Genomic DNA, 22,695 nt, shown 5'->3' with positions numbered 1-22,695 from the left:
CTTAAATGATTTGTGGGCATCAATCGAATTTCGACTTGAAAAATATGTGAATAATTTATATTTATCTTCTAAGCCACTTTTCCCTTTGTCCTTGCCCAATATGAATCCTAAAACAGTGACCCATGACAAGAGCCTTTAAAAATACCGGTTTCAGTGACAGCTGCGTCCTTCATAAAAAAGTAGATGGACAACAGGTGGGCTAATCTTCTACATTATGGTTGTTGATAATACTCTGCGTCCAGCAGCTCAGTTATTAAAACGCTGTAATTTAATACGGAATACATCAGCAATGTGACATTTGTATCATGGAAGAAGGAAAGGTTTCGAAGATTGGACTGATGCTAAGAATAGAAAATGTCTATCATTGACTTCGGTTTCTGTTACCAAAGGAATTTTGTGAGTACCACGCTCCTTCCAAAGTCAGACGTTGGGCATCCAGTGAGGGATTTTGGGATTATTTTTTTCACTTGCTCTCTCTCTCTCTCTGAGGGCTCAAAAATGAGGATTGTATTTCGCAGCGACAATCCATGCCAATTCTGTAGGACAAGGTCGGCAAATCTACATCCCTCCCCCTTTTCCTAGAGACCACCCTCTATCCATCAGCACTTTGAGGGTTCGGGAAAACGTGACATCCAAAACAACAAATGATCCAACAGCTATGATTAGGAAGCAAGTGGATGTTGAGTCAGAGTCATAGACACTACTGTATATCAAGAAGTTAGCATCAGCAAGCTACATTTATTTACTACATACCTATTACATTTAGAATACATTATTAGGTATCAGGTGCAATATAATCAGTACAAATTGAGCCCTAGTCTACAAATGACATCAAGTTGTTTAATCCTGCTGACATTTGGAATGATGAGTGGCGTTACTCATATCCTAAATGACCATATATGACTCTGGGCGTATTTATTGGAAGCGGTAGTTTGAGTGTGTTGCTCAGGTTGTTGTAGTGCATGCTTTATTGCCTCCATGCAGAACATACTCTCAAGGGGAACGTCACCACTACTGTGCATTGTGTGAAGAGGAGTGTCGTCAAGAGGGAGTATCTACTCCATTTTAATTTCCTCTTGTTCCTTTCCTTTTTATTTTTTTCATCCCTCTGTCCTTTCCTCCCTCCCTCCCTTCTCTCCTGCCTGGCTGCAGTCAGGCCCTGTGATTAGTGTAATTTGCAAAAACGTTGGCGAGCGCCGCACCTGTTGCCCCTGCACTGCCTGCAGCCCTGGGTCCTCGACAGACTGACAAGCACACCCCTGGATAATCCATTCTTCTCACAATAGCACCGCTGCCGCTCTCCACCAGTGCAGGACAACGGCAATTTTTCTCCCCCCTCTCCGTCGTCTCAACCTCGTGTTCTCATATCCGCCACACTCCTGATGCCTCATTACTGGGCCATTCATAAATATCGCCGGCAGTATCCCCCACTTCCAGGGGCTTTTGGTGCTTGAAAGATTTATCGGCCTCTTTTACAGCACCGCTATTGTTTTTCCTAACCCGTTTCTCTCGCTCTCGCCACTCTCCCTCCACCGCAGACATCTTCACTTACCTGCCAATAAGGTGACAAAAGCTTTCCACCTGGTTCACATACAGGGGCCCCATAGCTCCCCCACATGACAACCCTAGCAGTATATGCCGTGTTCCATTTGGATTTGACACAGCGCCAGGAGGAAAATCAAGTGACACGGGCCACACAAAGGGGGGGAAATGTGATCCCACTCCATTGTGGAGAGTTTATATAACGAGTGATGACAAAGTACTTTATGACTTTGCAGTGTTTGTCGGGCTCCGGCTGCGATCGAGGCCTTATACAGGCAGGCCCCCGGTGACCTTGACTTATCAAGCGTTCTCATTTTCATCAGAAAGAAGCCAGTGTTCAGCTGCTGTTGAGGATTGTTGTGCTGCTTTTAGAGAGACAGCGATGGCTACAGTACAAAGGACTTTTGGAGGTTACCGGGCTCCCCCCACCCTTTCACTTTGAAATACTATTGACTAGACGCATGTCTGTCTGAGCAGGTGGAAGCTTTTGGATTGCTTCAATGATTTCAGGGGCTATGCCAAACTTACTTAACATAGAATGCTCCCCTGTGTCTCAACGGCCTATGCTGGGAAAGTGACATGCAAATGGTACGTGCACATATAGATAAAATAGTTAAAACACACAAAATTAAAGTGCACTCCATACTGTTATTTAAATCTTCAGACGCATACATCACGGTGATATTTAATAAATGATGATGAGTTATAGGATTTTGGCCCCTCCCCAAAAAATATTTTTGACTGTGTGCAGGTATCTATTCTTTCCATTATCCTGCTTTTTTAAACATACGCACCTGTGACTAACATTTTGTATTAGGTCATTTCGAGAGTCAAAAATAATAATTTTAACATTGTCATAAAGAGTGCATGTTCAGCTTCATAACAAACATGTTTTCCCATCAATTTTTTTGTAAATTAAGAATAATGACTATAGAAGTGACAAAAGTAACAGGGATGACCATAAAAGGGTTGATAATTTAATCTTAAATCAGCCATTACTCCCCTTGTGACATGTGGAATGGAAACTTGTGCAACAGGGAGGTGAAATAGAATGCAAGCCTAATAAAAAATATTTGACCATTATAAAACCTTTCTAGCCTATCTATGGGTCGCAGGGTTAACGTGTTATGCCCGACGCACTTCGTTTTTCACCACAAAAAACCAGTTAATGGCCAAAAAGAGAAGGGCCAGGATTCAACCCGGTTGCAGAAGATCCGTGTTGTAGTGTGGTTGACATTTAAAGGTAATTTCCGATTGAGTCGTCATCTGCAGCGTTTACTTTGAATGCGATCTCCGCGACCGCGGTTACATTGCCTTTTAAATGGTGCATAGCCTTAAAGGGGTGATCGTATTGAATCCCGGCCTACAACCAGCTCACCTGCTTTTACACCACAGATGTAGGATCTTAATTTGATCACCCTGTTGCAGGAGACCTTTCCCGTAGTGTATTTGTGGTGTAAAAAGGCTTCTTAAATTTGAAATGTCAGACTTGATTTCCCCTTATGAAAAATGTATCAACCCACAATGTGTAATCCACATAATAATTCACATTTCCTATTGCTGCAGGATTTCCTGCTGTAGAAAACTGGCTCAAATGAAGATCATATATCTATTTGACTATTAGATGTTCGTTTCTTTGGACTGTTTAAAAAATATATATCTAGTTTTAACATATTAAAACGAGAGTTCAGTTCACGTTACAGGGTTGACCTTAAGCCTGAGGGACAATGTAAATTAATCACTAATCACATTCAAAAAGTAACAATCTTCTGAAATTACTTTCCCAAAGCAACAAAATAACTAGGGCTTTACAATGATGGTGAAAATTTTAGGTTAAGTGGGGCTAAAATCTTCCCCAAAGTTGGACAAATATGACGTGGGATATTCCAAAATGGAGATTTTCTGAGAAAACAAATACATTTATTTTATTGAAACACTGCTATTGGAATTATTGACATGGTTTTGTTTAGTTAGAGTGTATATGTACAGGTAACTGCCAAAATAATGGAAACACTTGAGTAAATGAGTGATACAAAGTATATTGATAGCAGGTGCTTCCACACAGGCATTTTTCATTAGTTAATTAAGCAATTAACATCCGATCATGCTTAGGGTCATGTATAAAAATGCTGGGCAGGCCATCATTATGTCTATTGTGGCTATGGCCCCATAGGATGACAATGCCCCCATCCACAGGGCATGAGTGGTCACTGAATGGTTTGATGAGCATGATAGTGATGTAAACAATATGCCATGGCCGTCTCAGTCACCAGATCTCAACCCAATTGAACACATATAGGAGATTCTGGAGAGGCGCCTGAGACAGCATTTAATAACACTTTATTTGGATAGTCCATCTGTAGATGCTCTACAGAACATCAGCAACATTTCATCTAACTATCTACTAACCCTAACTCTAACCTTAACCTAAACCCTAGCCCTATTTTTTTTATTTTTTTATTTAACCTTTATTTAACTAGGCAAGTCAGTTAAGAACAAATTCTTACAGTGAGGGAAAAAAGTATTTGATCCCCTGCTGATTTTGTACATTTGCCCACTGACAAAGAAATTATCAGTCTGTAATTTTAATGTTAGGTTTATTTTAACAGTGAGAGACAGAATAACAACAAAAAACTGAAAAACGCATGTCAAAAATAAGTATTTGACCCCCTCTCAATCAGAAAGATTTCTGGCTCCCACGTGTCTTTTATACTGGTAACGAGCTGAGATTAGGAGCACACTCTTAAAGGGAGTGCTCCTAATCTCCGCTCGTTACCTGTATAAAAGACACCTGTCCACAGAAGCAATCAATCAATCAGATTCCAAACTCTCCACCATGGCCAAGACCAAAGAGCTCTCCAAGGATGTCAGGGAAAAGATTGTAGACCTACACAAGGCTGGAATGGGCTACAAGACCATCGCCAAGCAGCTTGGTGAGAAGGTGACAACAGTTGGTGCGATTATTCGCAAATGGAAGAAACACAAATTAACTGTCAATCTCCCTCGGCCTGGGGCTCCATGCAAGATCTCACCTCGTGGAGTTGCAATGATCTTGAGGACGGTGAGGAATCAGCCCAGAACTACACGGGAGGATCTTGTCAATGATATCAAGGCAGCTGGGACCATAGTCACCAAGAAAACAATTGGTAACACACTACGCCGTGAAGGACTGAAATCCTGCAGCACCCGCAAGGTCCCCCTGCTCAAGAAAGCACATATACAGGCCCGTCTGAAGTTTGCCAATGAACATCTGAATGATTCAGAGGAGAACTGGGTGTAAGTGTTGCGGTCAGATGAGACCAAAATCGAGCTCTTTGGCATCAACTCAACTCGCCGTGTTTGGAGGAGGAATGCTGCCTATGACCCCAAGAACACCATCCCCACCGTCAAACATGGAGGTGGAAACATTATGCTTTGGGGGTGTTTTTCTGCTAAGGGGACAGGACAACTTCACCGCATCAAAGGGACGATGGACGGGGCCATGTACCGTCAAATCATGGGTGAAAACGTCCTTCCCTCAGCCAGGGCATTGAAAATGAGTCGTTGATGGGTATTCCAGCATGACAATGACCCAAAACACACGGCCAAGGCAACAAAGGAGTGGCTCAAGAAGAAGCACATTAAGGTCCTGGAGTGGCCTAGCCAGTCTCCAGACCTTAATCCCATAGAAAATCTGTGGAGGGAGCTGAAGGTTCGAGTTGCCAAACGTCAGCCTCGAAACCTTAATGACTTGGAGAAGATCTGCAAAGAGGAGTGGAGCAAAATTCCTCCTGAGATGTGTGCAAACCTGGTGGCCAACTACAATAAACTTCTGACCTCTGTGATTGCCAACGAGGGTTTTGCCACCAAGTACTAAGTCATGTTTTGCAGAGGGGTCAAATACTTATTTCCCTCATTAAAATGCAAATCAATTGATAACATTTTTGACATGCGTTTTTCTGGATTATTTTGTTGTTATTCTGTCTCACTGTTCAAATAAACCTACCATAAAAATTATAGACTGATCATGTCTTTGTCAGTGGGCAAACGTACAAAATCAGCAGGGGATCAAATACTTTTTTCCCTCACTGTATTTACAATGACGGCCTACACCGGCCAAACCTGGACGACGCTGGGTCAATTGTGCGCCGCCCTATGGGACTCCCAATCACGGCCGGTTGTGATACAGCCTGGAATCGAACCAGGGGGTCTGTAGTGACGCCTCAAGCACTGAGATGCAGTGCCTTAGACCGCTGCGCCACTCGGGAGCCCTAACCTTAACCCTTACTCTAATTCTAACCCTTAGTAAGCAGTTGCTTAGATTGTTTCTTGATAGTATGACCCTCTGTAGAGCATCTACAGATGGAAAATACGGACTATCCAAATAAAGTGTAAACAGGGTTTTATTTTATTTTATTTATTTCACCTTTATTTAACCAGGTAAACCAGTTGAGAACAAGTTCTCATTTACAACTGCGACCTGGCCAAGATAAAGCAAAGCAAAGGGTAAATAGAGTTCCAGAAACTTGTAGAATCTACACTGAGCGTACAAAACATTAGGAACACCTTCCTAATATTGAGAATGACCCCATTAATAAGGACTATAAAAGAGAGCAGACCTTGTTTCTAAAGTTATCCTTTCCCAGAGAAAGCAGCATAGTGCCTGATCTCATATTTTGAATAATAACCTCAGCGTGCCCTGCAGATTACGATACAATCTACCCAAACACGGATTTCCCGGGTGTAAGAGGATCTTCCCAGAGGAGAGAGAAGCTACCCGGTGATGAGAAGGGCCTAGTCCCACATAAGTGTCAACATCAAAGAGTTCCAATTCCACCCTCTTGATGCTGCAATCCACATACATCTTATCTCAGAGGGAAGAGGAAGAGTATTCCACCATCACACCACTGGTCTGCATTGTCTGTGACCTTTCCGATGCAAAGCGTTTTAGGGCACTTCACTTGCACCAGGGTTATATTCATTAGACCACACCTTAGCAAAACGTATTGCAACGGAAAATGAAAATGAGCGCTTATGTTTCTTAACTTCGACAAAGTCCCGCCCTGTTTCAGTCCTTTTTCTTCCGTTTGGTGCCTAATGAACACAGACCTGCTGTGGTAGATACATAATATAAACAAAAGTATGTGGACACCCCTTCAAATTAGTGGATTCAGCTATTTCAGCCACACTAACTGCTGACAAGTGTATAAAATCGAGCACACAGCCAGGCAATCTCCATAGACAAACACTGGCAGTAGAATGGCCTTACTGAAGAGCTCAATGACTTTCAAAGTGGCAATGTCATAGGATGCCACCTTTCCAACAAGTCAGTTCATCAAATGTCTGCCCTGCTAGAGCTGCCCCGGTCAACTGTAAGTGCTGTTATTGTGAAGTGGAAACATCTAGGAGCAACAACGGCTCAGCAGCGAAGTGGTAGGCCACACAAGCTCACAGAACGGGACCGCCGAGTGCTGAAGCGCATAGCATGTAAAAATCGTCTGTCCTCGGTTGCAACACTCACTACCGAGCTCCTGGAAGCAACGTCAGCACAACAACTGTTAATCGAGAGATTCATGAAATGGGTTTCCATGGCCGAGCAGCCGCACACAAGCCTAAGATCACCGTGCGCAATGCCAAGCGTCGGCTGGAGTGGTGCAAAGCTCACCTCCATTGGACTCTGGAGCAGTGGAAACATGTTCTCTGGAGTGACCATCTGGCAATCTGATGGACAAATCTGGTTTTGGCGGATGCCAGGAGAACGCTACCTGCCCGAATGCATAGTGCCAACTGTAAAGTTTAATGGAGGAGGAATATTTCATGGTTTGGGCTAGACCGCTTAGTTTGGGCTAGACCGCTTAGTAAATCTTAATGTTACATCATACAATGACATTCTAGACGATTCTGTGCTTTCAACTTTGTGGCAACAGTTTGGGGAAGGTCCTTTCCTGTATCAGCATGACAATGCCGTGCAGAAAGCGAGGTCCATACGGAAATGGTTTGTCGAGATCAGTGTGGAATAACTTGACTGGCCTGCACAGAGCCCTGACCTTAACCCCATCGAACACCTTTGGGATGTATTGGAACACCGACTGCGAGCCAGCATCAGTGCCCGACCTCACTAATGCTCGTGGCTGAATGGAAGCAAGTCCCCGCAGCAATGGTCCAACATCTAGTGGAAAGCCTTCCCAGAAGAGTGGAGGCTGTTATAGCAGTGAAGGGGGGACCAACTCCATATAAATGCCCATGATTTTGGAATGAGATGCAGGCGTCCACATACTTTTGGTCATGTAGTGTATGTATGGTAGCCAGAGGTGGATGGTGTCAAGATTCCTCCAGGCTGATGTTGCCCCTGGCCTGATATCAGTTCAGCCGATCGAATCCTAGCCTCAGTCAGTAGGATTAGAAAACAGACCTGGTCCTGAATCAGCCATTAGAGACAGTCATCCACCAGCACTTCAGCAAAGAGCCTCCACAAGCAGTGTGTGTGTGTGTGTGTGTGTGTGTGTGTGTGTGTGTGTGTGTGTGTGTGTGTGTCTGTCAGTGCGTGTGTGTGGCAGGCAGGGCTACAGTAGCCCCCTCACAGACCAGGCTGGTAAGGGCTAACAACCCTCGCATTGATCCTCGGAGACACTCAGCCCTCTAACCTGCTGAACAATGGAGTTCAGAGGCGCGTCGATGCACTATCCTATTGAGTGCTGTCCGTTTAGCAGCAAGATTGATGAGGTTAAGTCTTCTAACCGGGTGCCAACCAGTGTCAAAACCAAGGTGCTGCTTGGACAACAAATTCGGAATTCCTAAATCTGGAACGCTAATGTGTCTGTTTGTTTGGGTATTCTAGACCCTTCACAGTTGTTCGCTTTATTTGGTGCTGGAAATTAACTCGTTTTGAAATTAGATGCAAACTGGGCTTGAGTGTGGCGGCTGACGGACGGGCCGATGTCCCCTTCAGATGGAGATGAGAAATGAAGATTAGGATAGATGAGGGCTATGTCCCAAATGGCACCCTATTCCCTGCAGAGTCTATGGGACTTGGCCAAAAGTAGTGCAATATGTAGGGAATATGGTGCCATTTGGGATGCAGCCCAGGATAGACGAGGGCTTTCTGGGCCAGCAATGCACTGCAGGTCCCATAAGACACTAAATGACGTACAAGTGCATTTATTACAGTAGGCCTCTATAAATCTAAGGTTGGCCTGAACTCCAGGGAGAGGTTAATGGATTACAAAGGGATGCCGTATCGAGCCTCCAAGAAGTTTCACCTCATCAATATGTGAAACGCTATTGATCATTCGGACCTTGACAAATTAAATTCATAAACGTGATAATGCACTGGAATATTCGTATCACCTTTTAGTACAGAGGAATGGGCCTTTTTTTAATAACGTTTTTGTTGTTGTTGGGAGAGTCAGTTTATTAATAATTCTGGAGATCAAATAGAAAATACTAGGCAAAGTGCTGATTAGGAGTGATACATTTTATGTGCTGCATTGTAAACAGACTAAAACACCACTCAGAATTGCCAGGATTCAATCCAAGGCGTGTTATAGAGCAGCGCACTAGACAGCTGACAATGCGCTTTTTAAAGGCATTTTCCCTGACGTTCGCAGAGACTGCATTCACGGTAGTCTGCGCATTTTGTCTCAAGCGTAAATTACTTTTAAAAGTCTGTTATAGTGTGCTGCTCTACGAAACGCTTTGTATTGAATCCCTACCTGAAACACACACACAAAACACACACAGCAAGGGCTATTCAATACTGGGATCAATGTATATGCTGTTACCACAGCTACACAATAAAAATAGACCTTTACATATAGAAATTCCCACCGAGCCTAGAGGAACTGAACGCAAAATGGCCTATGTGGTATCGATATGACTCAGAAACATGTATTCCAGTGCCAAAATTGACTGAAAATTGTAAGTAGGATAATTTTGGTCATAAAGTCAGTATCTTCCAAAACTGAGTTTTGTGAGATTTGTGTAACTGAGGTCGTCACGACTTATATAAGGGTTGGGTTTGGATTACAATCATGCCAACTTGCCCACTAACATGAGATGAAACAGCTGCACTGATTGTGCTTTATTTACAATAGTTTGACAGCTTGCTGATGATGAAGTTGTAGACATGTTCTCAAAATCAGTCCTAAGCACAACCAGAACCATCTGCCTCGATACTGTCGGCAGTGCACTAATCTCGGTTAACCCAGAACTAAAGTCTTGCGTAATTGGTCAGACACTCGATTAAGTTCTGGGTCCATACGTGTTAAGAGAAGAGATAGAACAAGGACTGGAACCGGAACCAAGAGTTCCACCCTCTCTCTTTGCAATTTACGGGCAAGTCTATGGGTCAAATGTCCACTTCCCTTTCGAAAATCGAAAGATGCTAACACCTGCGAAATTGTGATTTGTCCAAAGAACTGGAACTAATGCTGCTTGTTATCTCACGCATCCCCTTGTATCATTTAATTACAGATTTCTTGATTTATCTTAATTCTGACTATTTTGAGGAAGTGGTAGTGGCTATGTTGTTGCTACAGTGATTCAAGAGGGTCAAACAACAGTAACTGCCAGGGTACGAAATGCAAACATAACACACCCACATCGAACCACACACCCCCAAGACCAAAATTGTATTTTTCTTAATGAGCAGCAGAAAAACATACAAAAAACATTATAACATGTTTGTTTGAATTAATGTAGCAATGTCTTTGTTAAAAATACAAACGACTGGGGCCGGGATTCAATTTGATCGCCATTGTAGACAATTCGGCTTTTAAACTCGTTCACAGATGTCAGATCAAATGGAAATGACCTTTTATATGACAAAGGTGTAGGGGTGTAACGGTTCACCAAACCCACGGTTCGGTATGTATTGCGGTTTTGTGGTCACTGTTTGGTTTCGGTACAGTGGGAAAATTAAATGCCATTCACAATGTTCAGCATTCACAATGATCCTGGTATTGTCTGTTGTGGCAAGATTGTTATGTAGGGCCTCTCAAGTTTCCACTCTGATGCTGCGTTTGTAACCATGTGGGAGGTGGGAAATTACCAGTTGTGAAGTCGTAAAGTTGGATGCATTCATGTGATTTGAACTCATTGAGAAACACCGATTGGCTAATGGCCAACAAGCTGCATCAACCATAAACTAAAAGTACAGCTATCACACTTGTAAACAAATTTGAGTTAAAAAAACACATTAATATGCTTTTTATTTATTTTTTAACTGTTGTTGCATTTAACTGCCGAAAATGCTGTTATAGAGGCCATTTCCTTAGTAGGTGACGTCAGAGGTCACCATGTGGGAGAAGTGGGTTCTTAGGATGATCGTTCAACTGGATTTTCCAAGTCATATGGTAAATTCACACTTGGTTACAAACGCACCATGACACTGCCTCCTTCAGTGCCAGATGCGCACTTGTGACTCATAAAGGGGGCTTGTCTGTAGCATGGTACATCTCCCACTCCGGGGTAACGTGATGGGCTGTCACTGTTAAGTAAGCATAACACAGGGTGCATTGGCCAATTCATTGCAAACCTCAGCTTTGGTTTGCTTATATAGAGCGGGTACTACCGGTTTGCTGAAATTGGTGCAAAAGGGAAGTTTATAACATGTCTTGAGCACTTCCACGAGGTGCCGACACCCCCTATTCTCAACCACCGAGAATGGGCACATATCCGCGGCTATTAAACAAAGACTGTAAAATATATAAACATAGCCTACCTATCGGTCTTGTAATTTATTTGGCCCGGTCAGAATCAGCTGCAAAGGGCTGCTTGAATGCAGAGGGGAGACGATGTTGTGTTTCTTTGCGTTTCCGTCATGGTCCAGTATACTGGGGTGATGTTGGCGTAAATGTGTCAACATATTTGAGGTGTTGGCAGCTGCATAGGCTATTTTCGTTGAGAGTTGCGACATACTGTTAACGTTTTATCCATAACTCTCTGTCCATCGCCGTTGTAATCTACTGGGATGCCAAAATGTTCCTAAACTGGAGATTTAAACGATGATTGAGGATCCTCCAATTCTGTTTGATCGACCCCACCACTTGCCATGATCGTACAGAACTAGTTCCCGGCTGCGCCTCACAAAACGACAGTTTGAAATGTGGCAATTAAGATTAGAATTTTGATTACAACGTGCACATAAACTCAAGTTGTTTTAACGGAATAGCCCGAAATTGTTTTTTTTTCAGCACAGATTTACTCAAGAGGCATAGACATACAACGCAGTGTAGGCATAGCCTATTGGCCTAGGGTTTTTATTTTGTAATTAAAAAAATAATGTATTCATTCGGGTTCACAGTGCGGACCAAACCGAGGTCAACGGTTTGGTACGAATATGTGTACCGTTACACACCCCTACACCACAGTTTTGGATTGAATCACGGCCTAATTGATTCAATTAAGAAAAGTGGCAATCAAAATAACTTGAGATAAACCAAATTTATTACAATAATATACATTTGTTTGATATCAGAAGTTCATACAGTCACAATTATAAGCTGGGTACATTTTATACATAGAGGACCAGTCAGTGAAACTACAGTAGTTTAAAAGGCATGAGTGACACTTGGGGACCTCTCATTTGAGCAATTCTGCCACATTATCAGCCAGTGGTCTTCATTCGCAGACAAATTCATAGATCAGAATGTCAGATCAAGTAAAATACAATAGCAAACAAAAAAATCTCTCATGAAAGTATTATACTTCAGATTCTTTACCTTGTTACTTCTATTTTAATAGACACAGGTCTCTGGGCGTTTGCTGAACATGACTGGTGCCACTTAGAAAGGTTCACCTACCTCTACCGTTATTGTGTTACTTTGAAGGCCCTTTGATGCAAGTTAAAATACCACAAGAGAGCTGATACCCTCATTTTCACTCGTGGACCTTTTTTCTCTCTCATCAGCTTGCGAGTGAGTAATTTAATAAGGTAAGTATTCATACATTACTTTCAGTTCCCCCTCCTGCCCCCACCTCTGCTTTCAGAGCCTGATTCCCACCTGCCACAACATCCATGGCGACATCCATTGTTTTATACGGTTTAATTACAAAATATTGGCGCCGTTTTAGCGTAAAAGATTACTCACTGTAGGAGGCCTATATAATTTGGACCGGAGGGTTTGTCATGAAATATAATATAATACAACAGGGCTTTCACGATTAGATTTCCGCTTTTAGCCTCCTTGACATTTCAAGCTGCATGAACTAATACATCTGTTATTTGTTGATCATTTGATTATTAACATACTTCATAAACCAAATCAGCTAGCCCTGCTGGAGACTGAGATGCAGCTGAAGAGGTAGGCTGGGATCTCTCTCACCACATACAGAGAGACACCATGCACGAGGCAGCCCCTTTAGAAAGAGGTAAAAAAACACATTTATCTTCCCTTCCTTTGAGCGCTCTTGAACGCTTGTGGAACAAAACCCGTCATCGCGTTCCAATATCAAATTTCAAGGCTTTTATTTCAGCCCAAATGCCACCTCCTGGCCTTTCTGAATTATTGACAGACTGACACCAATGCGAGGGGACACATGAAAGATCCTAAACGCAGCCCTAGCCTAACGCTGCTTGTCCTCTCCCTTGGCTCTGTTGACAGGCAGTGTCTGAAATGGCACCCTATTCCCTTTATAGTGCAATACAATTGGTCAAAAGTAGTGAATCGTATAGGGAATAGCATTCCATTTCAGACGAAGCCCCAGTAATGCTTTCCGTGATCTCAGGGTGACTTTGAGACGAGTACAGAGGAACAAGCCGTCTGACTCCTGACATAGAACTGAAGAATATAGGGGAGCATACGATTTCTTTGGAGTCCAGAACAGGTTACTCAGGCTGAGTACAGGTTACTCAGGCTGAGTACCAAATGGCAACCTATTCCCTATATAGTAAAATACTTTCGACCAGAGTTCAAAACATAGGGAAATAGGGTGCCATTTGGGACACAGCCTACATAGGGAATAGGATGCCATTAGGGACAGAACCTCAAATGATTCTTCAAATGACCTCAGATGCCATATCACATTGGGAACCAAGCTCACTACACCAGGTGATTATAGTCAGTCATAAAAATTGACAGTACCGAGTGCCACACAAGGAATAAGAAAAAGCAGGATTGCAAATAAGTTTTGATAGTAATTTGTATTGAATATTGCTTTTTTCCCCCCATCCTGCTGAAACTCCACGTTACTTTCCCAGGCATGCAATCGTTTTCTTTGAATGATGAAAAGTAAATTGATGTAAGCCAGGTGCCTACAAGGGCCAGACACACCAATATTAATCTTTTTTTTTGCTGTGTTTCTTAAACCTTTGCTCATGATTTAGATTGTTCACTATATAACAGAGGGAAAACAGTACAGTTACAGAAAGGATGGTCAAACGGGACCAGAGTGAAACAGGACCTTAAAATATAATGAGAACCATAAGGAAAAAGGGTTTTTGTTGTGCTTTGTGCTCACGGTCTGGTCTAATCCACCTCGCTCTCGTTGCTGGCCCCTTCGGGCCTCCTCAGCTTGTCCACCTGTTCGTTGATCTGTCCGTCCCCCCCTCGACGATCCTCCGCTGGCACGCTCAGATGCTCTTCCTCATCCACATGGATCACGTCGTCATCCTCCTCCTCCTCCTCTTCTTCCTTTTCCTCCTTCACATCCTCCTCTTTCTTCTCCTCCTCGCCCTGCACCTCCATGCGGACCTGATCCTTAAGGTCCAGGGGGGGCAGTGTGGCTCCTCCTCCCAGCCCCACGCCGTTCTCTCCGTTGAGGCCGTGGGCTCCGTCGGGACCTCCCAGGGGGTCTTGGGGGCTGTGGCGGCCATCTTTGATGGGGGAGGAGGAAGCCGACTCGTTGCTGACGGGGGAGATGTCGCTGCTGCTGTTGGTGTGGTTGATGGAAGGAGAGCTGGTGGAGATGGTGGCCGGCTTCAGGGGCATCTGCCAGGAGGGAATCTTTGGGACGGATGGCGATGCGGGGAACTGCCTCCTGGAGAGGGATAGAAGGCGGGGAAATTTGTTCAACACACATCATGTCATCCAAATCAAAACGTTGTCATCACAATCAAAAACGTGTACACTGAAAATCAAAATAGTGGAATGATCACTGTTTCCCATAGTGGGAACATATATTTTTATACAGTACAGGCAAAAGTTTGGACACAACTACTCATTCAAGTTTTTTTCTTTATTTTTACTATTTTCTACATTGTAGAATAATAGTGGAGACATCAAAACTATTAAATAACACATATGGAATCATGTAGTAACCAAAAAAAGTGTTAAACAAATCAAAAATATATTTTATATTTGAGATTCTTCAAATAGCCACCCTTTGCCTTGATGACAGCCTTGCACACTCTTGGCATTCTCTCAACCAGCTTCACCTGGAATGCTTTTCCATCAGTCTTAAAGGAGTTCCCACATATGCTGAGCACTTGTTGGCTGCTTTTCCTTCACTCTGCGGTCCGACTGATCCCAAACCATCTCAATTGGGTTGAGGTCGGGGGATTGTGGAGGCCAGGTCATCTGATGCAGGACTCCATCACTCTCCTCCTTGGTAAAATAGCTCTTACCCAGCCTGGAGGTGTGTTGGGTCATTGTCCTGTTGAAAAACAAATGATAGTCCCACTAAGCCCAAACCAGATGGGATGGCGTATCGCTGTAGAATGCTGTGGTAGCCATGCTGGTTAAGTGTGCCTTGAATTCTAAATAAATCACAGGCAGTGTGACCAGCAAAGCACCCCCACACCATAACACCTCCTCCTCCATGCTTTACGGTGGGAAATACACATGCGGAGATCATCCGTTCACCCACACCGCGTCTCACAAAGACACGGCGGTTGGAACCAAAAATCTCCAATTTGTACTCCAGACACATTTCCACCGGTATAATGTCCATTGCTCGTGTTTCTTGGCCAAAGCCGGTCTCTTCTTGTTATTGGTGTCCTTTAGTAGTAGTTTCTTTGCAGCAAATCGACCATTAAGGCCTGATTCACACAGTCCCCTCTGAACAGTTATTGTTGAGATGTGTCTGTTACTTGAACTCTGTGAAGCATTTATTTGGGCTGCAATTTCTGAGGCTGGTAACGCTAATTAACTTATCCCCTGCAGCAGAGGTAACTCTGGGTCTTCCATTCCTGTGACGGTCCTCATGAGAGCCAGTTTCATCATAGCGCTTGATGGTTTTTGCGACTGCACTTGAAAATACTTTCAAAGTTCTTGAAATATTCCGTATTGACTGACCTTCATGTCTTAAAGTAATGATGGACTGTCGTTTCTCTTTGCTTATTTGAGCTGTTCTTGCCATAATATGGACTTGGTCTTTTACCAAATAGGGCTATCTCCTGTATTAACCCCCCTACCTTGTCACAACACAACTGATTTGCTCAAACACATTAAGAAGGAAATAAATTCCACAAATTAACTTTTAAGAAGGTACACCTGTTAATTGAAATGCATTCCAGGTGACTACCTCATGAAGCTGGTTGAGAGAATGCCAAGAGTGTGCAAAGCTGTCATCAAGGCTAAGGGTGACTATTTGAAGAATCTCAAATATAAAATATATTGTGATTTGTTTAACACTTTTTTGGTTACTACATGAATCCATATGTGTTATTTCATAGATTTGATGTCTTCACTATTATTCTACATATGCATTTTTTAAACTTACAATATATATTTGTGATTTGATAATGGTATTATGCCCTCTATGTATCAATTCCTTCATATACAGTGCCAGTCAAGTCAAGGGTTAAGACGTCACCCTAATCAGGCCAGGCGCCCATATACAAAGAGATTCACTGTGTGAAGGCCTACTGTGTTAGTATGCATGCATGCTTATGACGTGCTAATTACGAATGTTATGTGTTAGGCCTATGTAGCTGTTATAAAGGCTTAATGAATGCATACATAGGACACCTACAGTAAAGTGTTACTGCATTATCATACTCATAATCACAAGAAGAGAGACAAATAGGTGGTGGAGTCTTGTGTAGCGTTGTACGCTCCCTGACATATGCCCCCTGGCGTACGGGGGTTCGAGTCCTGTCTTGGCCAACCTCTGTCTATGCCCCTTCTATCTGTCTCTTTCTCTACATTCCCCGATGTACTGTCAACAATAATAGTAATAAATATATACAGTGCATTCGGAAAGTATTCAGACCCCTTGACTTTTTCCACATTTTGTTACGTTACAGCCTTGTTCTAAAATGGATTAAATTGTTTTCCTCATCAATCTACACACAATATCCCATAATGACAAAGCAAAAACAGGTTTTTAGAAATGTTCGCAAATGTATTAAAAATTAAAAACAGAAATACCTTATTTACGTAAGTATTCAGACCCTTTGCTATGAGACTCAAAATTGAGCTCAGGTGCATCCTGTTTCCATTGATCATCCTTGAGATGTTTCTACAACTTGATTGGAGTCCACCTGTGGTAAATTCAATTGATTGGACATGATTTGGAAAGGCACACACCTGTCTATATAAGGTCCCACAGTTGACAGTGCATGTCAGAGCAAAAACCAAGCCATGAGGTCGAAGGAATTGTCCGTAGTGCTCCGAGACAAGATTGTGTTGAGGCACAGATCTGGGGAAGGGTACCAAAAAATGTCTGCAGCATTGAAGGTCCCCAAGAACACAGTGGCTTCCATCATTCTTATATGGAAGAAGTTTGGAACCACCAAGACTCTTCCTAGAGCTGGCCGCCTGGCCAAACTGAGCAATCCGGGGAGAAGGGCCTTGGTCAGGGAGGTGACCAAGAACCCAATGGTCACTCTGACAGAGCTCCAGAGTTCATCTGTGGAGATGGGAGAACCTTCCAGAAGGCCAAGCATCTCTGCAGTACTCCACCAATCAGGCCTTTATGGTAGAGTGCCAGACAGAAGCCACTCCTCAGTAAAAGGCACCTGACAGCCCGCTTGGAGTTTGCCAAAAGGCACCCAAAGGACTCTCAGACCATGAGAAACAAGATTATCTGGTCTGATGAAACCAAGATTGAACTCTTTGGCCTGAATGCCAAGCGTCACGTCTGAAGGAAACCTGGCACGATCCCTACGTTGAAGCATGGTGGTGGCAGCATCATGCTGTGGGGATGTTTTTCAGCGGCATGGACTGGGAGACTAGTCAGGATCGAGGGAAAGATGAATGGAGAAAAGTACAGAGAGATCCTTGATGAAAACCTGCTCCAGAGCACACAGGACCTCAGACTGGGGCGAAGTTTCACCTTCCAACAAGACAACGACGCTAAGCACACAGCCAAGACAACGCAGGAGTGGCATCGGGACAAGTGTCTGAATGTCCTTGAGTGGCCTAGCCAGAGCCCGGACTTGAACCCGATCAATCATCACTGGAGAGACCTGAAAACAGCTGTGCAGCGACGCTCCCCATCCAACCTGACAGAGCTTGAGAGGATCTGCAGAGAAGAAGAAGAGAAACTACCCAAATACAGGTGTGCCAAGCTTATAGTGTCATACCCCTCAAGACTCAAGGCTGTAATCACTGCCAAAGGTGCTTATAATAATAATATAATAATATGCCATTTAGCAGACGCTTTTATCCAAAGCGACTTACAGTCGTGCATGCATTCATTTTTGTGTATGGGTGGTCCCGGGGATCGAACCCACTACCTTGGCGTTACAAGCGCCGTGCTCTACCAGCTGAGCTACAGAGGACCACAACAAAGTACAGAGTAAAGGGTCTGAATACTTATGTAAATGTGATATTTCCGTTTTTTATTTTTATGCAAAATTTCAAAAAAACTGTTTTTGCTTTGTCATTATGGGGTATTGTGTGTTGATTGATGAGGGGAAAAACAACTATTTAGTCCATTTTAGAATACTTTCCGAATGCATTGTGTGTATATATATATATATATACACACACACAGTGGGGAGAACAAGTATTTGATACACTGCCGATTTTGCTGGTTTTTCTACTTACAAAGCATGTAGAGGTCTGTAATTTTTATCATAGGTACACTTCAACTGTGAGAGACGGAATCTAAAACAAAAATCCAGAAAATCACATTTTATTGCATGACATAAGTATTTGATCACCTACCAACCAATAAGAATTCCGGCTCTCACAGACCTGTTAGTTTTTCTTTAAGAAGCCACTCATTACCTGTATTAACTGCACCTGTTTGAACTCGTTACCTGTATAAAAGACACCTGTCCACACACTCAATCAAACAGACTCCAACCTCTCCACAATGGCCAAGACCAGAGAGCTGTGTAAGGACATCAGGGATAAAATTGTAGACCTGCACAAGGCTGGGATGGGCTACAGGACAATAGGCAAACAGCTTGGTGAGAAGGCAACAACTGTTGGCGCAATTATTAGAAAATGGAAGAAGTTCAAGATGACGGTCAATCACCCTCGGTCTGGGACTCCATGCAAGATCTCACCTCGTGGGGCATCAATGACCATGAGGAAGGTGAGGGATCAGCCCAGAACTACACGGCAGGACCTGGTCAATGACCTGAAGAGAGCTGGGACCACAGTCTCAAAGAAAACCATTAGTAACACACTACGCCGTCATGGATTAAAATCCTGCAGATCACGCAAGGTCCCCCTGCTCAAGCCAGCACATGTCCAGGCCCGTCTGAAGTTTGCCAATGACCATCTGGATGATCCAGAGGAGGAATGGGAGAAGGTCATGTGGTCTGATGAGACAAAAATAGAGCTTTTTGGTCTAAACTCCACTCGCCGTGTTTGGAGGAAGAAGAAGGATGAGTACAACCCCAAGAACACCATCCCAACCGTGAAGCATGGAGGTGGAAACATCATTCTTTGGGGATGCTTTTCTGCAAAGGGGACAGGACGACTGCACCGTATTGAGGAGAGGATGGATGGGGCCATGTATCGCGAGATCTTGGCCGACAACCTCCTTCCCTCAGTAAGAGCATTGAAGATGGGTCGTTGCTGGGTCTTCCAGCATGACAACGACCCGAAACACACAGCCAGGGCAACTAAGGAGTGGCTCCGTAAGAAGCATCTCAAGGTCCTGGAGTGGCCTAGCCAGTCTCCAGACCTGAACCCAATAGAACATCTTTGGAGGGAGCTGAAAATCCGTATTGCCCAGTGACAGCCCCGAAACCTGAAGGATCTGGAGAAGGTCTGTATGGAGGAGTGGGCCAAAATCCCTGCTGCAGTGTGTGCAAACCTGGTCAAGACCTACAGGAAACGTATGATCTCTGTAATTGCAAACAAAGGTTTCTGTACCAAATATTAAGTTCTGCTTTCTGATGTATCAAATACTTATGTCATGCAATAAAATGCAAATTAATTACTTAAAAATCATACAATGTGATTTTCTGGATTTTTGTTTTAGATTCCGTCTCTCACAGTTGAAGTGTACCTATGATAAAAATTACAAACCTCTACATGCTTTGTACGTAGGAAAACCTGCAAAATCGGCAGTGTATCAAATACTTGTTCTCCCCACTGTATATATATATAAATAAAAGAGAAAAATAGATAGTGCTTTTTTCCACAGCCAGATGTTCTCCACACCTGCTAAAGATGGGCCAAGATATTAAATTATATTAATTAATTCTTTCAAGATCAAAAATAAACGGTTACGCCTTAAAAGGGATCTGCACTAAAGGACTACAAAATGTTTACTGCCTTTTCAGGTCATTTGAAAATAGGGAAAGAGAGAGAACAAGTTTGGCGACAGATGGTGCTTCTGTATTTTTCTTCGCTGATTAACCCCTTACGCAAAACTTATTGTGAAAGTCAGGCAAAGGAGAGTGAAACAAAATACTTAAAAGCTTATTAGGATGTACACAGGAAAACAAAACATGTACAACCTGACAGTTCGAGGCAATTTTCATCTGGCTGATTTTTTCGACGTAAACTGTTGCTTTGAGCCTCATTAGTAGCACTGAGTACATAATCATGCATGCTAATGACTATTACAAAACAGAATCCATTTTTCATGCTGTGACAGACAGACAGCGCCAAACGGGGTAGAGCTGAAGGCGCTGCAGAGGAAGGTAGTATGATGAGCTTCGATAACTATTCCCTATATAGTGCACTACCTTTCGCCAGTAGTGCACTAGATAGGGGATAGGGTGCCATTTCAGACGAAACTGCAGTGTTTGAGCCATTACCTGCCGAGAAGCAAGCCCTTCAATGACACTATTTCAGCTTTCAGATCGCCGATGGTCTGGGTATCCAGGATGCGGTTGGTTGAAGAGGATGCCTATTGGAAGAAGAGGGAAGATAAACTGTCACATACCATGGGTCAGGAAGCATGCTAGGTTACAGTACAGTCTAGGTCCATAACTAACACTAAAGAGGACAGAAAGCTACTTTCGTCAAGCATGTTGCTACATCTCTGTGATCTTCATGTGTTCATGCGGCCTAACAGGATAACATTTTCAAATGAGAGAATGGTTGAGAGGGCAGCGATGTAAACAAACAGAGAAAATGCCGAAAGCCACACGAGCTGGTGTGTAATCATATCACAACAGCCTGTGAGTCTACATACAAGTCCCCATGTGACGGGAGAGTCGTGGGGGGGTAAACAACAAGCCTCTAGACTAGAGTTAATCTTTGTAGACAGGATCTTCGCAAAAAGGTAGTGGTATTACCCAAATGGCACCCTATTGTGCACTATTCTGGGCCCTGGTCAAAAGTAGTGCAGAAAAAAATTGGGTTTCACTTCTGTGGATCATTCCAATTTTTACATAGTTTTCCATATTTCCAAAAAGGGATTAGGGCAGGACGGCAGTTTTGGATAATGAACCTTATCCTGAACAATAGGGGCATTCATAAGGCAACCATAAGTTGACAGCTATTTTTCTTCTTTTATCAAAGGTGAGTGTTATCACACACAGGCTGGCATGGCGTGAATTGCGATAGGGAATGACGGCTAATTGTAGTGGCCTCTGGCAATATTTGAATGGCAAATAATTTAAAAAAAGTTTTATTTCTGTTCCAAGCAGACGTATGAAGTCATTCGTCAGAAGAAAGACAAAATATGTGAACATGTAGCCAATAGCGTCAATTTTGATTTTTTCTATGACAGTTGTCCTTCTATGCACCTGCAATAGCCAGCGTGAACCAAATTGCTTTTATCTATCACTGTCTTAGTGAAAATCCACATTCGGTTAAAGACAAATACACATTTGTAATGAACACGTCACTCCTCAACTGGGAAAATACTCTTAAAACCAGCCCATATTCACCTGGACAAGCAGGTGCTATTGGACCCTTGGTAGTCTAACTGACCACACCTGCACCCCTATCCTTTTTGTTTCTGAAGGGGAAAAGGGAGGTATATGGATGGGACCAGAGGAGAAGAACAAAGTGGGGAAAGCAGGATAAAGAACTCCAGACTCACTAGAGGCAGCTAGTTAGGACGCTGAGACCCCCTATCACGGTGAGACGGATAACTTGGTCTCTTTCGATTGTAATTAAATCTAAGAGAAATTAATTGAATCACATCTGAAAGGGATCAGACTCATTTACAGCGGAGAGAGGGAGGGAGGGAAGGTGCTGTGTTTTCCACGGCACATCAGGGGCCGTATGTATCAAGCTTCTCAGAGTAGGAGTGCTGATCTAGGATCAGGTGCCCCCTGTCTATGTAATCTTATGAATTGTGATCTAAAAGGCAAAACTGATCCTAAATCAGCACTCTTACTCGAAGACGCTTGATATATACAGCCCCAAAACCGTCCTGGGTGTGCATCGGTCGGAGCCTCGGTGAAGACATTCAGGGTTCACCTCATTAGAACCATCTTAATCCCGGGTCTCCCCAAGGCCCCTACATAATAAGGTTGGAATGTGCTTCTCTCTCATTTTACCTTTGGAAAGAAAAAAATGAAATTGCTCCACAGGCTGAGGCTTCTTCTAGACTTCCAAGACGTAAAACTCGTAACTAAGAAACAGGGAAACGTTTCGCGTGACAGCAGTCATGACGCCTACTTAAAACTATGGATACAACCCAAATGGCACCCTATTCCCTACGTAGTGCACTACAGCGAATGTTGACGCAGCCATACGTTAGTTTTGTCCGCAGACATATTCCTGCATTATAACCATGCTTATTCATGGCAACATGACATTTGTCAGTTGGCATTATACACCACACTAACTGAACATAAGGTTATGTCATGTTGACATTGTGATTTCATAAATAGCCATGTGGTTACTTCCTTTGTCAAGTGTG

At 43.3% G+C, this 22,695-nt stretch overlaps 1 protein-coding gene across 1 annotated transcript in view; it reads right to left on the bottom strand.

The window, feature by feature from the left end:
- Positions 1-11,945: 11,945 nt before the first annotated feature.
- Positions 11,946-22,695, bottom strand: part of pex14 (peroxisomal biogenesis factor 14) — a 127,769-nt gene continuing 117,019 nt past the window's right edge. Inside the window, exons 8-9 of the mRNA XM_084184396.1 lie at positions 20,633-20,724; positions 11,946-14,499 (exon numbers count right to left, since the gene is read on the bottom strand). Coding sequence (XP_084040522.1) covers positions 13,989-14,499; positions 20,633-20,724 — 603 coding nt within the window. The 3' untranslated portion in view covers positions 11,946-13,988. The remainder of the gene's footprint in view (positions 14,500-20,632; positions 20,725-22,695) is intronic.

This window comes from Coregonus lavaretus (genome assembly GCF_964263955.1).
Source record: "Coregonus lavaretus genome assembly, chromosome: 20".
Taxonomy (NCBI): domain Eukaryota; kingdom Metazoa; phylum Chordata; class Actinopteri; order Salmoniformes; family Salmonidae; genus Coregonus; species Coregonus lavaretus.
This window is presented reverse-complemented; position numbering and strand designations above follow the sequence as displayed.